Genomic DNA, 19,858 nt, shown 5'->3' with positions numbered 1-19,858 from the left:
CGGGGGGCTGGCGGGGCGAGGGTCTGTGCCGGGGGGCCGGATGCCGTGGCTGAGGCAGGGAGAAACGGGGGGGACGTGGCAGTTTGGTGGGACGGGCTCGTGGCGTCTCACGGGGCAGCGGTGGCACCGGCTGCTGCTGGCCGAGGTGATGGGAGATGGGGGGGTCCCCGGGCAGAGGCTGGGGGTCAGCTCTTGCAGCCCCCCCCCCCCCCAGCCTCTTTTGTTCCCCGCTCCGGCGATGCTTTGGCCGCTCTTCACGCGAAATTAATTCCCAGGCGCTCTTGGAAGGCAGTCGGGGAGAAATTTCTCCCGCATCATCCTTTCGGGGCTAATTGCTGGCGATGTGACGTCAGCCCGATGGATTTCTCTCTTGAATGGCTGCGGGAGAGGCGAGGAGGGCCCAGCGCCCGCGGATGTGCACCCGAGCTCGCAGCCCTTCTGCTCGCCGAGCGCGCCGAAGCTCGCGCCCGGTGCTATCGCAGCCAGCTCCGCTGCCTTATCCAGGCTGGGTTTATTTTTTTTGCCCCCCCCTTCTTCCTAGCCGCTCTAATCTGACAGCGCCTGGTAATTAATCTGGCTCCCCCAGCCGCTGCAATAGGATTAGAGGGAGGGGAAGTGCGTCACGAGGTACGGAGAGGGGTTATGCTTTTGGTGAAAGTGGGGGGGGGGGGTGGAAAATGGGAAATAGGTTGGTGTGTTCCCAAGGGGGTGGCTGTGTCGGGAGCGAGCGCGCATGTGAGAGGTGCGGGGCGGGAGGGACCCGCTGCGCTGCTGGCAGCGCCGGAGCCCAGCCCGGCTCGTCCTCCCTTTCTCTCAGCATCCTCCGGTGATCCTGGAGGTGATACAGGCACAGCAGCATCCATGGCCTGCCATTAGCCTCGGCACCTTTTCCCTTTTTTTTTCTTTTTTTTTTTTTTTTTCTCCTGGTTATTCTGGCAGCGAAGCGAGCCGGGGATCGGAGGCGTTTGATTGAAGGGCTTACGTTAAGCATCTGGTAACTGGGATCGTATTCTCCTGTATTTTTTCAGGCTCCTTGGAAATTGAGGAATGCAATTCTGCCACCATGATGGAAGGTAGGTGATGATCTGAGCATGTCTTCGGGATTGCTGGAGTTTTAAAAGCAATGGTGGAGGAAGGAGGATGCACTGAACCTGTGAATCCTTTTCCTTTTTAAAAAATAAAATAATAATAATAATAATAAAATCCTCCCCTCCCCCTAATCCCAGTCAAACCGAAGCACCCTGCCCACTGCTGGCAAGCTGGCGGATGGTGATATAATATGAAGCCTGTCAGATTATTTGCAAGCCCAGCCCCAGCCTGTGTAGGCAGTTGGGGGTCTGCAAACGCCGGCAGAGCCGCCGGTTCCTCCGGCTGGAGCCGGGAGCCTGGGCAGGGAGAGGGAGCCCAGGCTGGCGTGGCTTGGTCGGCATTAAGGTCCTTTAAGCGTTATTTCATCCTCTGCTCGGAAACCCACTTTCTCAGGCTGGCGCGATGCGAAGAGGATGAATTTAAGTGTAATCTTACCGGGGACCGTGAAGCCTGCCGGGGAGAGATGGGATTCTGTGGTTTTACAGGGTAGCTGGACGGGTGAGCATCTTCTCAGTGGGAAGCAAGGATATTTGGATTTAAGGTAATTTTTCCCATGTGGGGTCACTGGTTTGAAGATGCAGGCTCTGAGGATGAGGAGGGGGGATGATGGATTGAGGCTTACTGGAATAAAAAAGGAAACGAGAAGAAAATATGGGCTCCAGGCGTAAGATACTTCAGGGAGCGTTGTGAGACTGTGCATCTGATCGTCTGTGGAAAAGCCCCATGGCATTTCTTAAAGAAATGTTAACCTATGTTTTTTATCTCAGCTACATGTAAAGCATTTTTTTTAATGCCTTCTGGAGTAATATGCAGGGAAAGGAAGACTTTTTTTTTTTAGCAGGGTAGATACTTCAGGGCCAACAAGATCGAAATATTCTTGATATTTTTTTTTATGGCCCTTTGGCCGAGGCAGAAGGGCTCGCCTCGGCGAGGGCCGTGCGGAGCTGCATCCGGCGCCGGGCTCGCGGCGCTGCCGGCATGCTAACCAGGCAGCTGCCCGGCCTTCCCCGAGATGACAGGCAGAAATTGGGCTGCCTCTCGGTGTGTCCCTGTAAATCACCATCTGATACCCTGCCCAAATCAACCGAGAAAGGTGTCGGGCTCCGTGTAACCGAGACTTCTTGTATTGGCTTAAAATATTTGCCCAGCCTTGGAAATTCAGGTGCTGTAAAGCCCTGTGTGAAGATATAGGAATTGCTGCTCGCTCTCTTTTGATTCCTTGGTGTAAGGGAATGAGCATTGGTGTCCTTTGATATGAGGAAATGCCTTCAGTGTCTTCTCTAATATCGATGATAAAGTCACAGACAAAAGAGATTTTGATTTTAGGCCATGACATCAAACTCCTCACACGGTGCTGCCATACATGGCACATTGGGAACCAGGCACAAAGCCTGTGCAAGGACAGGTGATTTTCGGGAGGATAGCATTAACAACGCGGTTTCTTTCAAAAGTGCCTCCATTTGTGGAGGAATTAATGTAGATAAATTGAAGTCGGCCTCCTGTCGTTCTTGGTTTGTGTTATTCAACTGATTTTGAGGCTGGTTGGGGGAAGGCGCTTGGGTTTCTTGTTTGTTTGGGGGTTGGTTTTTGGGTTTTTTTTGGTTGGCTGGGTTTTTTTGTTGGTTTTTTTTTAACTTGAGGATTTTTGCCTGGCTTGTGAAATGCCCACGGTGTGCTGCTGTGCCGGAGCCTCAGCTGCCGTGGCCCGGGCAAGGGGATCCTGCCCCGCCGCGGGGACGTCGGCCAGGGCTGGGGCAGCCGGCTCGTCGGGCTCTGGCGGAGGCGGAATCCCCTTTCATGAAATAGTCTTGGATTAAAAAAAAAAAAACAAAAACCAAACAAACAACAAAAAAACCCCAACAAACTAGCCATAAAAAGTTCCCCCATTATTTGTGACTTATTAAACTGTTTAACATGTTGTTCCCCAACTAGCTAATGCGTATGGGAACCTAGAACGGAAGTGAGAAAACAGCATTAGGAGAAATAATTACTGCTTTTGATGAATTTTTAAACAGTTGTAAACCAGTTCTATTTGTGGAAGAGTGAACCTTTTGTGACCAGTATCCTACTGAGAGGCTGACACCTTGCAGAGATGCTTTATTTGAACATAAGAATGCTTTTGAACGTGCTTAGCTTAATTTGGTCTGAAACTTTTAAACCCGCACAAAATACTTTGAGTTCCCTGCAGTAAACATGTTAAAGGGTTTTTATCGTTATAATAGTTATTTAAATCGCTTGCAATAGGTCTCGCCAAAATGTGGGATGCCGTGCGGGAAGCCGAGGGCGGAGCTCGGGGAGGAGCTGGGCTGTGCCCGCCTGGCACGGGCTGGTGCCCATGGGCAGCCCCGGCACCGGAGCACGGGGCCGCCCCGCATCGCCCACGGCTGGCGGGATGGACCTGGCTCGGGCGATGTTTTTGGATTCTCCTCTTTGGAAACAAGAGAATTTGGCTCCTTGAGAACGACGTGCAATGTGTACTAGCTTGTTCTGAACCCAATATGGAGCATTTCCCCATTCTCCTGGTAGACGGGGAGCAAAAGTGCGTATTTTTTTCACTGTATGCTTAAAAATCACGATGATATCTAAAAAAACGAAGCGTGGACACTGCCTCAAGCAACCAGACCTCGCTGGGAGGAGACCTGACCGCATGGCACATGGTGTCTCGACCACCAGAAGCGGATGGTCCACCTTCGAGGCACCCTGGGGTGCGGCGTGCACGAGCGTTGCCCTTGCGCGGCAGGCTCGGCGCGTTGGGGATGGCTTTGCCGTGCTTGGCCTGGCTCGTGCGGGGTGGAAAGTAGATGTTGGGGGTAGGGACTAAAATCCCCCAGCTTTGAACTGACCAAAAAAACCTGCAGCAAAACTGCGTCGTGTGTCAGCACTAGCTCTGGGACCTAAACTGCTGCTGGAAAGGTCCCACCGGGTGCTGGAAAGGTCTCCACACGTGTGGCTGTAGATGCGAGAAGTCTTTGGATCTTTTCTTTGATTGTTAAATAACTCGCCAGTACTCAGAGGCACCGGGCACGTCGTTAAAGGTAAACATCCGTGCACAAGAACAAGTTTATCTCTTTTTTTTATCCATCTGTTGCATCTCCAACGTACTGAAGGTGTTTTATACAGCTTAATGAAGTTTTGAAATCACTGCTGCAACACGTCACCCGAGCCAGAAGCTCTGCCATGTTCAGAAAGATTAGACGCCCGTGCGCCTGGTGGGAGCAGCCACGCTTACGTTAGAGAAGGTCATTTCTTCTTCTGCGGGAGATGGTGCCTGCATTTTTCCAGAGCCCATACCAGATGTTTGCTGGGGAGAAGCTTTCCCAGAGTGGAAATTTCTCTGTAACTCTCTTCTCCAGGCTTTTTTGCACCAGTTTCTGGGGAGTTTGGCCCTTCTGGGAACTTCCGTGGATGACTGGTCACATCCAAAATGGCAAAAGCTTTCTTGTATCATCTTTTAGCAGTGGTTGTCTCCAGGCCTTATGTTTTCATCGTGCTGAGCAGGTAGTACTGGGCCCAGAGGCATCTCATGGCACATAAAAAAAGCCTGTTTCTTGATTAGGTGCGGAAAAATTGGCTTTATTATATTTTAGGTGGTCTCGTTTCAGTAAATGGTGTTTTTAAATGTGCTTAGTGTTGGCTGTGTGACTCGGCAAGGAAATGACCGGGTCGAAACATTTGGTTTTTCCTTTGAGAAAGCCGATAGCAGGTTTGAGGCAATTAACATAAATTCAGGCATGGATGGCAAAACCATCCCAGAAAATACAGGAGGACCATAACACCAAATTAGGACGTGCATTTTCCGATATGTTGTTTGAGCAGTAACCCATGACCGAGCTCGGGCTTGCAAGGAGGCTCAGGGCTTTGGCTTGCGGGAGCATCTCCAGCCGTGTCCTGCGAGGCAACGGGGACTTTTGCAGACCTGCTGGGACTGCTGCCTAACCGACAGCCCTGGCACTGCTGGGGAGACTATTTTTCCATGAACGCAAGAGGAGATTATGTTTGACCCTTCTGTTCTGCCCCGCATGGCATGGGGCAATGCTGTCCCTGGGCCAGCGGCTCGGCTGCCCTCATAGCCCAGGGTGGGCACAGGGCTGGGGACATTTCACCACTTCTCAAATTCAAAGACATGCATAAAGCTTTTTTGGGATGTGTTTTGAGGGCTGATCCTGCCCGCAGGCGCTGCCTGCGCGGGAAGACCGAGGTTTTGAGCTACCGAGGATGAGGGACGGGAAAATGGGGGTTCGGGGAGCGAAGCGTTTGCAACAGAAACGGCAAGGAGCACTTTAGCTCTTGGTTTTGTGGGTTCGAAAGCAGGGGATGTAGTTAGTGTGCCCAGCCCAGAGCCGCTCTGGGGAGCACGACATGCTCCCACCTTGCATCACGGTGCTTCCAGCCACGTCTCGGGCACTCCGGGTTGGAGCTGGGCTGGCCAAACTGGACCTGAAGAGCATCCCCGTCAATTCTGAATGAATTTTTTCAGTGCTCCCAAGGTCAGGCAGCTGAACAGGTTGCAGGAGCAACCTCTAGTCTACGGGGCGGGGGGGGGAATACCTTTTTGCAGGCATCCAAACCCTTCCCGCTGAGCTGGTGTGGGTTTTTCCATCTCTAGTCCAGTGGCAGCGTGTTTCTCCACGCTAAAGGAGAGAAGGGATAAATGGCTCTAGCTCAAAACCAACAACCACCAAGTAAAAGGCCCCACCTAAACTCTGGGAATTTGGGAAATGCTTTGGGCTGGGGCTGGCGGTACCTGCCAGTTAAAACCTCTACGGTGCCAACGTGGTGGCTGAAGCGGTGGCGTTGAGGATTGAAACCAAAATACGAGCGAGGCAGCAAAGCCTGCCCTTTGCCTCGCTCCTAAAGTGATCGATGGGATGTAGCGGCTGAAGCAAAACCTGAACGGCGGGGGTTTGGGGAAGAAAGAATAGAAAATATGGCAAAACTCAACAACTGCACATGATGCAGGTCTGCAAAATGCCTCCTTGGAGTGAGCCCCAGTTTAAAGTGTGCCCTTGGGCATCTCGAACCGGTGCCCAAACGCAGCAACTGGGGTTTCTCTGCCAAGGCAGAAGCTTTCCGCATGATTCATTGGCCTTATTCAAATTTTAAAGACACTTTAGAAAAAAAGTACAGGTTAAATCAGGTGCCTATTCTTCTTGAACCTCCATCACAGGGTATTAAGCAGTTAAAGGTGGAAAAACATGCTGTGTGTGGAAATACCCTTCCCTAAACGCTGGTGTTGAGGCTGCGAAGCTGTAGGTGGTATAAAATGTGATTTACCCAGCACTTGCGCCGGGGATCCCGGCCCACCGCCGGGATCTGGGAGGGGACAACGTGGAGGGAAAAGTGGAAAGGAGGGGAAGGCAGAGCTCCTCCCCAAACCAGCGATCCGAAACTATTTTCATGCCCCAAACTTGCTCTAGTTAGAGACTTCCACTAAAAATCCCTCCGTCTTTGGAAAGGCGATGGGGGCTGCCTCCCTGCCTGGGCTGCGAGCAAAGCTCGCGTGTGGTAGCGTTCCCGTTTTCTGTGCTGGCCCAATAGAGCCAGTTTTTGTTAACTTTAAGACCGTGTATTTGAGTTTCTACAGGTTCAGTAGGAAAAAGGCAAACACCTGCCTGCCGTGCAGTTTGTTAGCGGAGCGGGCCGTTCGCATGCGATGCAGTAGGACAAAGCGTAGCCCTGTTTGCCTCGCCGGCTATTGAATAGCTTTGGCTATTTGTTTTTAACGCAAGTTCAGTTGCGGGCGGATGTTTCTGGGGGCTCGTGAAGGTTTTTTGCTTTATCTGTGCGAGTGAAAGAGCGGTACGGCTTGCAGTGGTCACAGCTACTGTTTCCTTTTGCACTTACAGCCTCACAGGATGATTTATTTTAATTTTCAGTTTCGTTTTAGGTGGGTTTTAATTTCGTAGACGGTCACCAGGCAGCCGCTGGTGCCAGCACAGCCGCCCGGGCTGCACGTGCTTTCCTGGGAGCCAGAGGCGTGGGATTTCGGGGCTGTCCTTTGGGAGCTCCCCCCCTGTGCTACGAACCCCAATCTCCTCCCCTACGCACCGGTGGGCTTCACTGCAGAGGTGGGAAGGGGAAATTCCCTCCCGCATCCCTATTTACACTGGATTAGTGCTGACAGCGGTAATATTGTTTGAAAGCAGTGAGGTACCAGGACTGGAAAAATCATACTTTGCAGCCCATATTATCTGAGAGCCATTTCTGACCCATCCCAGCCTCGGAAAAGCAGCCCTGGCTTTGGCACTTAAAAGATGCATTTAAATGCATCTTTCTTTGCATTTAAATTACGACTTTTTTGTGTATATGTGTGGTTTTTTTGGTTGTTTTAGGAGAGTTATTGGGGGGGGGATCTCTTAAAATTCTCCACCTACGTGTTGCAGGGAATTTAAAACAGCAACTTGAGATTAATGTCATCGTGCGTAGGATGTGTGGAAATAATCTCGCAGGGAGGTCTGGGATCGGTTGAGCCGCGGTGGTGCTGCGGGCAGGTTTCGCAGCCTGCCCTCGTTGCCCGGCCGCGGCTGCCGGTTTGGGTGCCTGGAGGATTTCATCCAGCCCCACAAGTATATTGGTTTTCTAAAGTGGGATCTATAGAAATCATTACAGATGCACCTTGTTATTAGAGCCAATTAATAATAAATGGATGTCAGGCTTTTAAATGCATCTGGTTGTTTTGTGCTTCCCTTAAAATACCGCCCGGCATCCCAGCTATCGCCCGGTGGGTGCAGGTCAGACGGGCTGGGCCCCGTGCCCCGCTCCTGTTACAGACAGCATCAGCTTCAAGAACAAGCTCATGCCTAAAACATCAGCCCGGATGAGTTCTTTGATGGCTTAACCAGAAGCTTTTGTATCAGCTGAAAAGGAAAAGAAACTTGGGTATTACGAGACAGTACCAAAAAATCTGGATCGAAATCTTCCCTGAAGAGCTGAACCCCCTCCTGGGGACCAGGCGCGGGGCGGCCGGTGGGCGGATGCAGACCCGGCTCTGCGTGCTTCTTGAGGAGCTGGTTTTTTGCTTGGCTATTGCTGGGAGCAGCGTGATTAAAAAATAATCTTCCCCAAGTATTTTGCTGTCAGCAAATAAATTAAGAGATGCAAACCAGTCCTGTAGCCACCTCGTTACTGGTGAGGTTTGCTTGGAGCTGGTGGTGGTGGTGCATATGCCTGATGATTTGCTCATCTGGGGCACTTTTAGGTCCCTCTTAAGGTGCCCTTCCAAATGTCAAAGGAGGACTTAGTTTTTAATACGGTTTATTGGAGTTTTGCAGGGGTTTCGCCTGGTTTTGGTGGATGGATGCCGAAGCAGCCTGTCTAGGTGGTTGTTAATAAGGTCCTTTGTGCTGTAGAAGTTGTTAAGAATAAGGTCATTTCTGCTTCATGTTTACCTGGCTCCTTTCACCTGGGGACCTCGAGCTCCTTCGCGCCGCACGGTTCCTCTGCGGGGAGACAGATGGGTGGAAGCAGCTCCGTCAGCTTTGTCGAGCGCTGCCTGGAAATGAAGCCTTTCTTCGGGTCAGGTCTCCTGCTCGTATTTTTAGTTACGCTATTGCCACGGTTAATCACTGCTTTGAAATCAAGGTATTCGTTTGACAGCAGACTGTGGGAGGAACAGGACAGTTAGAAGAACTGGGAAGAAGTGTCTCGTCACGCTTTATTTTGGGTGTAAATCTTCATCATATGCAAATGTGAATATTGCAAATTTTTTTTTTTTGGATGACCAAATTGAGAGCAAGTGGCGTTTTTCCCTGGCAGCTCTCCCGGAGTTGTACCTTGTCCCCAAGGAAGTGGCTCCCGTGTCATGCAGGTGACAAACCCACCCCACCAGCCCGGGTGTCCTCTTCCCCACCGGGAAATCGGGAGTGGGAGTTTGTGGAGGGTGACACGGATGTCAGCTGCAGCGGGGCGGATAAGTCATGGGGTGAATGGAAGGCTGTTTCTTAGTGTCACGCCTCGACAAGGATTTTGGTGGGTTTTAATAAGTCCTGACGTTCTGCATAAACAGCACAACCGCAAAATTGGTGTGTTTTTCATAGAAGATTATCAAAGTCGTTGCTGGGAGGCTGCGGTGTGCGTGGAGGCAATGGGTTTTAAGGAGATGCCTTTTAAAACACGGCTGTGGGATGGGACCTGCGGTTGGCTGTGGCTCCAGCCGAGGAGCAGCTGTAATGGCAAAGCCTTGTAAAGAAAAGGAGAGGTTTGAGGGGTGATTTTTTTTTTTTAAATTATTTTTGAGGGGGGGAGGAATACCAGCATGGGCGACATAACGTGCGTGGATGTCCCCTGGACGCGCTGTCTGCAGGGCCCTGCCCCACCACCGAGCCCAATGCCCTCCTGCAGCTGCTTGGTGCTAGGGGAGGCATGGGAGCACCATCCTCTCCCGTTCCCAATAAACCAAAAACACCAAACCCCCTAAAAATAGAAATCTGAGTGTCGTTTGGGAGGGAGAGCCTGTCCTAGACAACTTCTTAAGTAGCACAGCAACCTTTAGAAATGCATCTGGTGTTTTTGTGTGCGTGCCAGCCGTGAATGAAAGCCACAACTGTATCCAGATTTAATTTACTGGCAATATTGGTGGAGACGTTTGTGTCCTGCGTCCCTCGGTTGCCGCACACCCAGGGTCTCTGAAAGTCGATATTAAAAAACCTAATCTCTGGGGAAAGCAGGCGGTGAGCAATTCCTGCAGCTGCTTTACTGAGCTTGGTGAATAACCTATGAGCAACACTTTGTATCCTTCTGATGTTAAATAGTCCCTAAATGCCCAGCTCCGTTGCAGAAGAAAAACAAATCGATGTCGTGTGCGTTGCGATGCGTCCTGCTGATGCTGCTCTTTATTTTCAGGACAGCCTGTAGCTGCTGGCCTGGTCCCCAAGCTTTGCTTTGGGGCTGGGGCTTGCCCTGAGCTGGGCACCCCCGCTGCGTGGGCACGGGTCCGCTGAGCACCCGTGCAAGGAGATGGAAACGTTTGGGCTCCTTGCTGCACCCAGCTGCAGTGATGCTGATTTTTGCACTGGGTCTTGCCATGGGGAGAGCCCAGACCTATATTTTTATGGAATATAAATATACTTCCATAGCTCCGGGTGTATTCCCGCGTGCTGGGGCTGCAGTTAAAGGCTGGGGTCTTGCCCTGCGCTGCAGGCACAGGTTCTCTGAACTGAATTGTGCCTGCAGAGCGGAGGGGCCAGTCTAATGCCCAGACACAGGTTTAATCTCGGGTATATTTAAATATATACCGGTGCGTGCACCCTCACCGTAATGAGTGCGTGCCAAGCGGGGGTTTCAGCTCGAGGGCCGTGCCATTTCCCAGCCCTGTGACCGCCTGACTCCGACTGCTGCGATGAGTATTTGGGCGGTTTGCAAAGGGAAAAAGGTGCCGACCAAAGGGCAGGGAAAACACGTGAAGGTCCTGGGAGCCCAAGCCCCTCCGGGTATGTGGGGATGGATGCTCGCTGCTCTGGGGCAGGAGCAGAGCCCGGCACGGGGGCTGCTGCTCTGGGGCAGGCAGGACACGTGTGTCAGCGGCCACAAACCCAGAGGTGGCCGCTTGGCCACAGGGCTTTCTCCAAGTTGTTCTTCACGTCTAGTAGCTGGAATAGGAGATGTATTTTTAGAAAGGTGTTGAATGTTAATTCAAAAACTCCTTAGGCGGAGTTCACCGCAACCTGTTCAGAGACTTAATTACCCTCGCAGTTGAAAATGTGACTGTATTTCTGAATCGGCTGCGGGATCTTGCATTACCTCTGTCCATCGCAGCGTAGCTCCCTTCATCACCACGTGCCCGTTCCCAGGGTAGGTGCTCAGACCCCAGCGCAGCCGTTCCCGACGCGGCTTTAGTGCTGTGCTGAATAGACGAAGCTCCTGCGGGTGCCCGTCTCCTCCTTCTCCAGCCTTTCAGCTGCCCTGATTGCTCTCCCATCGCCTGTGTGCCGGCTCCGGGGTCGCTCCAGAAGCGTTGGGTGCTGGGGTTGGGTGCTGCAGCTGAGCAGGACCAAGCCCGGGTGCGATGCCACCTCTCTGCTCCTCTTTGGCACGTCCCCACTTGATGGGGGGGCTTGGTTTTGGTACAAAGCCTTTGATCTCCTTGATGATAACCACAAGCAACGTCACTGGACCCCGCAGTGAAAGGTGGTGTCTACCACATCCCAAAACTGCAATATTTACAAGGCTCAACAGCCTGGGACCTTGAGCCAGGAGCAACCGCTCCTACTGCAGGAGAAAATGATCCCAGAGCAGTAACTTGTGATGTTTTATTTTATTCAGACTTATTTGTGATCTTGTTTTAGGCTCTCAAACACCGTTAAGTCCTTCAGTGTCTTCCAGCTGAAATTTCTGATAAGGACCAAACTTCTCAGCGTTTATTTTCATGTAAAAGATAAAAACAAAACCCAAACCCTCAACTGTTGTTGCTCACTTTTGTTTTCAAGCATCTCCTTTCCTGAAAGCCATAGGCAAGAAGCTAAGAGTGTTCCGCTCCAGCAGAGAGCAAGAGAAGTGGCAGTGAGACCACCATCCCTTTTTCCTCTTTTTTTTTTTTTTTTCATTTTCTAACAGGGAGAAACGGTTGTGAGCATGTGGAAGATTGTAATACGTGTCTGTGGGACTTTGCTAACCAGATAATTTTATTTTTTTTTCAATAACTGGGAAGTGTGACAGGGTAGAGTAAATTCACATAGGTAGACGGTAAGGACCTTGAATGCCTGGCTAGCTCGTTACCAGAGGTGGCTTTGTAGCCCCCCGTGGCAAAGCTAAATGTGGTGGTTTAGTGACGGTTTGCACTGGAAACTGTTGGTTTACTGGGATGAAGTATTAAGTACAGCGAGATCACGCGGCCGCTGGGCAGAGCGGGATGTGCATACAGTGCTGCACGTCTTCAGAAGGGGCATCAACTGTTTGTTTTTAAAAATGACTTTTTACGTATTTTTGAGGTAGCAAAGCAACTAAGCTCCCGTGGGTGACTCCCCCAGCCTTTTTGAAGGGGTTTTCCAGCAAATTTTCAGAAAAATAAATGTCCTGACTGGATAAAATGGAGACTTTGCTTGTGCGGGGAGAGTCTAGTCCTTACCCTGGGGAGCAGCTGGTTTCTGGACCCCCACCAGCCCAATATCAATCAAAATTATCATCATCAAAAATCTTCAATCCTAGGTAAACCTTCTCAGTTGAAACCAAGGCTTGTTCACAGGTCAAACGCGCATCACGCTGGGGATCTGTGTTCTTGCTGGGAAGCACAGCTGCCCCTTGGCCCCATCTCCAAGGCTCTGGTGGTGGTCCCTTCCCCGAGCGGAGGGTGGTGGTTTCCACTGGTGGCACTTGAGCCAAAACCTACTGTCCCTGCTGCCGTTAAAGCCATGGGGCTGTTCCTGCTCCCTGAGCCGCTGCCATGGCACCTTCCTCCTTCATCCGGGCTTTGTCCCAGCGGGAATGCATGGTGGCTGTAGTTGATTTGAAGCAAAATACTCTGATCTGGCCTCGGGACGGATTCCTCTTTGGAAAGAAGTTCTGGGTTATTTCTTATTTTGTTGATGCAAGAGGAGCTGAGCTGTAAGAAATGGGTTGTTGGTTGGTCGGTTGAGGAGGTGGTGGTGGTTGTTGTTAAATTGGTAGGAATATCTTCGTTGTGTGTGTCCTGGAGGATGTCCCTGTGCAGAGAAGGATGGGACATCTTGGCTGGCGGAGCAAAGTGCTTGAGCAGGACGGCCCCAGTAGACCCATAGGAGAGGCTGGGGGAGAGCAGTGATCCACAGCGCTTGCTGGGGACAGGGAGCTGGAGAGTGTCTTGTCAGAAAGTGTAAAATAGGGTAATTTATCCCTGCTAGGAAAAGGAAGCCTTCGGAATTGAGGGGGGAAATGAACAACCAGTCAACTTGAAATAGCGAGGGGTTTTAAAATTATTTCCTCAAGGGGATAAGAAGGGTAACTTATTGACTGAGCAGATAGACATTTGGTAAAAAGACCTGGCACGCGTTATTTGTGTCACTTTGCACAGAGGATGGGAGGCTAATGCCAGAAATAAATACCCTCGACAAGGGGGAAAGCAGAGGGAGACCACAGCAGAGCAAATGCAAAGCTATTTGCGATACTAGGAGCCTGGCGAAGCCTGCAGCTTTGCCTGGGCTGGAGACGGGCGTGAGCCCTTCCCAAGGACAAAATTATATGGGTTTAAATAGGTTAAAAAGTGAATCTGTACTAAACCTTGCTCTACAGAGGTAGCCGAGATGCAGCATTTTACATTGGGAAAGAAGGCAGGTAACAGCGTAGGCAACGGTGTGTTATTAATTGCCTAATTGCCTGGTGACCTTTAACGGTGACGGGTCCGTGGCCGGAGCCCGGTGCCTGCGGCGACAGCGGGGCAGGCGGGGGGAGCAGCAGAAGGCCTCGTCTGCTGAAGGGCTCGTGTTGTAAGCCCTGGCCATGGTCTGCAGGGCCAGGTTGCCGCAGAAGAAGCCCCCTTGGGCTGCTGACACGACCGGTGCCGTCGCTGCCCGACTGCTGCTTCTGATGGCCCATCCTCTCTTCGCCAGGGTAACGTCTGCAATTAGACTTGTAAATGAAGGCGGTTAAAATATTAATGACTGTATCAAGGCAGTATGCGGAGGGCTCAGTTCCTCGCCGCCTTATTAAGCCTGCTGAAAGGCTGGTAATGAGCGTTAATGCAAAGGTTGGTTTAGGTAAAGCATTTTAAATGTTATGAAGATGTATACTAATTTAATTACATATAGGGTGGGCAAACCCAAAACCAACACGGACCGAAACAGCACAGTTACTGAGACTTGACTTGTCTGCTACCAAGGCCGTGGCGGTTGAGAATCCCTGGTGTTTGCAATGGCCCAAACATGCCCATTTTCATGTCAAATTTGTCGTCGGTGCAGCAGCCGGGCCCGAGGTAGGCGCAGGCTGCCGCTGCGTCACAGCGGGGGAAACTTCTTCTGGGCTGACCTGCAAAGAGCACTGGGGATGCTGCTCTTCGGGTTACCCACTTGGGGCTTGGTGTGGTTACACCCTCGCTTCTTAAACTTTCATTTACCGTTTGACTTTTTCCTCTGGATACGACTTGGAGTAGTTTTGCCTTGCCTTTGGTTTTGTGTTGCTGAGCAAAGGGAGGATTATTATTTCTGGACTAAAGCAAGCCAACACCAAATACGAAGCCCTTTGGCTATGCGACGGCAGCAGGCTTCCATGTCTTCGGACCCAGCGAAGGAATTCGGTAAGAGCGTGCGCAGGTTTGTGTGCAGTGGGGAAAGGGGATTGCTCAAATCCAGCTCCAAGCTGCGTGCCAAAAGAATCCGCACAACCAAAACAAAGAAAAAACAAACCTAACGGTGATTATTTTTTATTCCCCCCTATTTCTCCCCCTTCTTCCCCCCCCTCCCCACAGGTGCTTTGGTCTTGAGTCTCTGGCATGGCAATAGGTAACGTTTATCTTTGCACAAACTAAGTTGAACTAATGTCAATCATTTTTTTTCTGTAGTCATCACAAAAAAGCGTTTAAGGCACAGATAGTCTCATTGATGTCTTCTCCATTTTAAGAGGTGTGCTGTTTTTATCTTGCCCATCCTCCCAGGTGAGTAGCTCTTCCTCCAGGGACCCCCCTTGATATTCGGGGGTCCAGAAGCAGCAGCTGCTCCCAGCACCTGGGGACGGAGGGCAAGGGACGGGGTTTGGGAGAAAAGGGTTCTTCTTCCTGTAGAGGTGTTATGTCTTCAGTATAGAAAATAAGATGTTGGTTGTTTAAGAATAAAGATCAGAAAGTTTCGTAGTGTTAAATACTAATTTGTATTTCTCAGATGCCAATTCTTAGGTACGCCAGGAAAAAAAAGGGTAATAGTAAATAAAAGGTGAATAATGCCCCCCGATGCAGAGAGCCATTTGTTTGAAATGAGATCCCCGGCACACGATGGCTAGTTCAACCCTGGCTTGTGGCTACTCTGAGTCTTTGAGTAAGAGCATTCGAAGCCGTTTGGCTCGAGGGCTGATTGCAGCAAGTGAAGTTGTTGTACCTTGGAGGGGCCGGTGGCCTTCCCCGTGTTTGTCCTCTGCGGGCAAGGCTGGTTTTGTGGCCGTTGATGTGGTTTTAGGCATTCTCACTGCCATGCAGGTAATAGCGCGCGAATGACTCTGGGCTGCCGTGCACGAGGCTCGCTGAGGAAAACCTGCTGAAGGAGACGGCAGAGATGTCAAATACATCCGTCTGCAAACATTTTAGTCTGATGTCCCCTCCGGAAGAAGGATGTCACGCTGGGCCTTGAGCAGGACGCGCGGGTGCGGTGTTGGGTGCTGCCGTTGCTGGTGCTTTCTCCAGCTCATGCTTGTGATGGCTCGGCGTGGTGGGGGCTCGTACTGGTGTTACTGTGCCCCTTCCAAGAGCCTAAACCAAACTGCTGGGAGGGTAACACGCGGCCGCCCCCATCGGGGACAGCCCACCTCTGCTTTAGCCCCGTAATAACTGTGCAGAATGAAATCAGCCCTTAGTCTTTCAGCCAGCGGCGAGGAGCGCAGTAGCTGTCGGTGGAAGGCAGAGCTCACGCCCGGCCCCCTGCTCCGGCGCTGTGAAACCAGCGGTAAAGCTGGAGCTTTGTCTGGAGCTTTGTCCTGGCCTCTGTCCGACCCAAAGCAAGGTTTTAAGCTGAGATTAAACCAGGGCTGTGCCGCCTGCCCCACGGCGCTGGGCAGCCTGCAGAGGTGGGTCTTCCCTTGTGTTCTGGATGTGACAAAAGGGAGAAGGCTTTGGGAGGGTAGGTAGGGACTTTGTAATTATTAATGTTACATACTTGAGTGCACGGATGTTCCTCCTGTGGGTAAGGTAGGAAGTCCCTGGGGTGAATGGATGGGGAGAGGGCTAGGATGGCTGTAGTTGCAGGGATTTAAATCCTTCCCCTCAGGCGCTGCCGTTAGCCAGGTACCGCATCGCACCCACCGTTATCACTCCGGCACTTTCGGTGGCCTGGGACCTCATCCCCAGTTTTCCGACACCTCCGGTAGCCCTGTGGCCTGGATTTCAGTGGCTAAAGTTCTGTGGCACCGCTGGGCAAAGTCAGTACGGGTCAAAGGAGCTGTGTTCCCGGCGTGCCCCGTACGACCTGCGCAGCGAGGTGGGGTGCCTCAGGGCTTTGGGAAATCCTTGCCTCTGGAGATGTGCGAGGGGATGGGTCTGGAGGGGCGAGGAAAGCTGGGTGTCTTGCCCAGGGGCCCCCGGAGGTGCTGGGCACAGAGCAGGGACAGCCGAGGGAGTGGGCTGCGTCTTCGGGTGACACGTACCATTGTTCGTGCTGGTGTCACCCCACACCGCCGCTGCAGGGCCACGCGGATCACCGGGTCTTCCCTCTGGAAACAGTTTGGATCCGGCACTTCTTGACTGGGAGAAGTGGGATTTGATCTCCACTAGAGATGCTCTTGGAGAGCATCATCCGAGTGGTGACTTCGGCTCCTCCGGGCTCTGCGAGCCATCCCTTGATGCCCCACATGGATACGCTCTATTTTCTTCTTTCACACCCGTCTTTCTGCTGCCTCGCTGCCTCTTCTCTGCTTTCTCTTCCACTTACCATCACCTTGTCTCTTCCAGCAGTAAATCTGTCTTGTCCTGGGAGGTTCCCCCGAACCCGTAGTGTTTCCATGTATCATTCCCTCTGTGGACAAGATCTTATAATAATAATTATTATTATTTTTTTATAAGGATGACTCTTGCCAGGACTGGGTTTATGGTGCTTCAGCTCCTAAAACCAACTGAAATGAGACTCAAGGACCGAAGCATGCAGTGCCCTTCCATGCACAACCCTCGGCTCTGTCCCCGCACCATCAGACGGGGCATTTTTAACAGCTCTCTGGGCTGGGGTTGACCACGTCCAGGGAGGCATGAGCTCCTCTGAGCTGCAGCCACCCGAAAGCAGAGCTGTCCTGGAAAATCACCGCGTTGTCCCCCACCAAACCAAAGCTTTGGTGGGGTTGTCCCCCACCCCACCAAAGCTCTGGTGTCACTGCCAGGGACGGGCGGCGGGGTTCGGCAGGGGACCCACTCCCACCGGCTCTCGCCAACCGTCTCCAAAGGAGGCTTTCATTTCTGTTCTGCCTTTCCTAAACATCCCTTTTTCCCCCTCAATCATTACCATTTTAAGCAGATGGTGGGCCCATTATGTAACTGAGCAGAAGGCTTCATTACAAAATTTAGCCAAATTGGGCGCTTCTTCAGATAAGACTAAACAACGACTCGTTTCTGGGGTTTTCGGCCCTCCCTGTTCTACTTTGAGTTTGGAGGATGAAGTTATTCTAGGGGGTGAGATCAAAGGAAACCTTCCTCAGTTATTAATAGCTCGCTTGAGTCTTGAAGCAATTGTAGGAAAGCTGAAAGGCAAGATGTAGTAAAAACGAAGCTGGCCGCCCCGGGCTGCAGGCTGAGCCCGGGGGGTTCAGCATCGCTCCCAGCTGCTTGCGCTGCCCTCAGGGGCAGGGGGTGGGTGGATCCCGTGGGCTGGCAGGGGTGGGTGGATCCCGTGGGCTGGCAGGGGGTGGGTGGATCCCCTGGGCTGGCAGGGGGTGGGTGGATCCCGTGGGCTGGCAGGGGGTGGGTGGATCCCGTGGGCTGGCAGGGGGTGGGTGGATCCCGTGGGCTTGGGGTGTGGATGGATCCCATGGGCTTGGGGTGTGGATGGATCCCGTTGGCTGGCGGGGGTGTGGATCCCGTTGGCTGGCGGGGGTGTGGATCCCGTGGGCTGGGGGTGGGTGGATCCCGTGGGCTGGGGGTGGGTGGATCCCGTTGGCTGGTGGGGTGGATGGATCCTGTAGGCTGGTGAGGTGTGGATCCCCTAAGTGATTCCTTCATCCCCGCCTCTGTAATGCTTGCTTTGGGCAGACTAGCGAAGTGCCCTGGGTGTGGCTTTCAGGAGCAGTCCCTTTGTTTCCCATTTCACAGAGGGAAATGTCCAACCTAAAAGCTCCATGAGCAATGCCAAGGAGACCTGCTGGAGCCTCTCCTGCTCCTACCCTGGCTGGCTTGGTCCTACTGTTGGCCTGAAAAACCACCTGGCCATAGGGTATCGAAAACCTGAAGCATCCCACATGTATTTTGTTAATATAACTTAAATCCACCGATTTTTGATGTGCCGCAGAAAGCTAGCATTTGTGTGCTCGTTGCATGCTTCAGTCAATGCCCAGAAGAGCAGGATGTTCCTGGGGAAAATGGAAAATAATTTCAATTCAAGGGCACGTTCAAAGCAGAAGGCAGAGCAAAGAAACCCAGTCTCCCCGAAAAGCATCCATCAAACGAACTGTGCCGGGGCACACAGCTCCTGCAACAAGTGCACCCGTGTTCCTGGGGTGTCCGGGTTTCAGGGGATTTTCAGGGTGTCCGGATTTCAGGGGATTTCAGCCGATTTCAGGGGAGCTACGGGAGATTTGGCTCTTTCAGCGTATCACTCGAGGCAGAAGCTTGAGGTTTTTTCATTGAATCTTAGATAGTGTTTTTTAAGGAAGCAGGTTGTAGCACAAGTACAGCTCTGTGCTTCTGGTACACGTTGCGTAACTGCGTCCCAGTCACGGCAACCCAGGTTTGTGCCGCTGAGCTTTGTCCGCACCTCCGCAAGTCATTGCACACCGCGTCGGGGAGGGGAAGGCTTGCAGCAGCAGGGCTGCGCAGGCACGCGTGCGGCTGACGGGACTCCTGATGGCAGCGTCTTCGTCTTCCCTGCAAATTCACCCCGTAGCTGTCTCCGTGCTGCCGGACCGGCGCAGGTGCCCGTGGCTTCGTGGCTGAGCTCCCTGCAGGGCTGGCTCCGCACCCGGCGAGGAGGCAGCGGGGCGGCGTGGGCTCTGCCAAACCTGCCTCTGCTCTGGGCTGTGGTTAACGGTGGTCCCTGTTTGCTGGGCCATGGCTTGACTCTGCTTGCCGCGAGGTTTTGGGGAAGGAGCCGCTGCTGAGCAGGGACCTGCTGTGGCTCCTGAACACTCGATATGGCCGTTTGCGGGCCAGCCCGTTGCATCGGTGTGAGCCGCTGCATTTGCTGCTCCAGACCATTGCCGCATCCTTGCAGCTGTGGCCGCTGTGCCTGACTGACGGTGCTTCGCTTTTGGGTAACTTCCAGGCCGAAGCCAAACTCCTTGGAGCTCCAAAAGAAAGAGGGCAGAAATAGCTGTTCTAGACTCAAGGGCCATGCTTTATATTGGCTGGTTCGGCCACCAGGATCTCGAAATTACACCCTGACCTAAATTAACTGCTATCGTGCCGCTGGCAGCGATTGCACGACAAGCGTGTCCGGCAGCGTCCGGCGCGAGAGCAGCTTCCAGCCGCAGCCGGCAGAAAATCATCTGCCGAAAACCAGCCAGCCAAGTGAGACGCGCTGGCTTAAAATGCTCCCAAACCCTTCCTTGGTGTGCTTGCTGCAAGCGCTTATTAAAAATCCCTCTCCTGGATAGCTCTGAGGCTGGGAAAGAGGGAGAAATGCGCAGAAACCCGCTCTCCTCCGTCTGTTTTCCGAAGTGCTGTGGTGGTGGCCACTGCCCCGACGGGCTCCGGGGCTTCCCGGCCGGCTCTAGCGTCGTCGGTACCAGGCGTGGTTTTAAGCACCGTGCAGATCAAGAATCAGCGCAGAAGATAACCAACCTCATGGCTTAAAATGTATTTGTTTTTTGTTTGTTTTTTTTTTTTTTTACACCAAAGGGGGGTTTCCCCACCCTTCGTACCCACATGTGGCACAGCAAAGGAGTAATATAATTAAGACAGTAAGCTTAGAAATATTAACTGTGAAATATGTAGTCGCACCTGCTGAGATCAAGTTAATAAGTG

The 19,858-nt window shown here is 52.3% G+C and overlaps 1 protein-coding gene across 1 annotated transcript in view; it reads left to right on the top strand.

Annotated features, from left to right (window-relative positions):
* Window positions 1–374: 374 nt before the first annotated feature.
* The window catches only part of SGIP1 (SH3GL interacting endocytic adaptor 1), a 57,468-nt gene continuing 37,984 nt past the window's right edge, over window positions 375–19,858 (top strand). The window contains exons 1-2 of the mRNA XM_072868106.1: window positions 375–627; window positions 1,029–1,073. Coding sequence (XP_072724207.1) covers window positions 1,064–1,073 — 10 coding nt within the window. The 5' untranslated portion in view covers window positions 375–627; window positions 1,029–1,063. The remainder of the gene's footprint in view (window positions 628–1,028; window positions 1,074–19,858) is intronic.

This window comes from Ciconia boyciana, chromosome 7 (genome assembly GCF_034638445.1).
Source record: "Ciconia boyciana chromosome 7, ASM3463844v1, whole genome shotgun sequence".
Taxonomy (NCBI): Eukaryota; Metazoa; Chordata; class Aves; order Ciconiiformes; family Ciconiidae; genus Ciconia; species Ciconia boyciana.
Note: the sequence above shows the minus strand (reverse complement) of the source record. Positions and strands in the feature narration are given on the sequence as shown.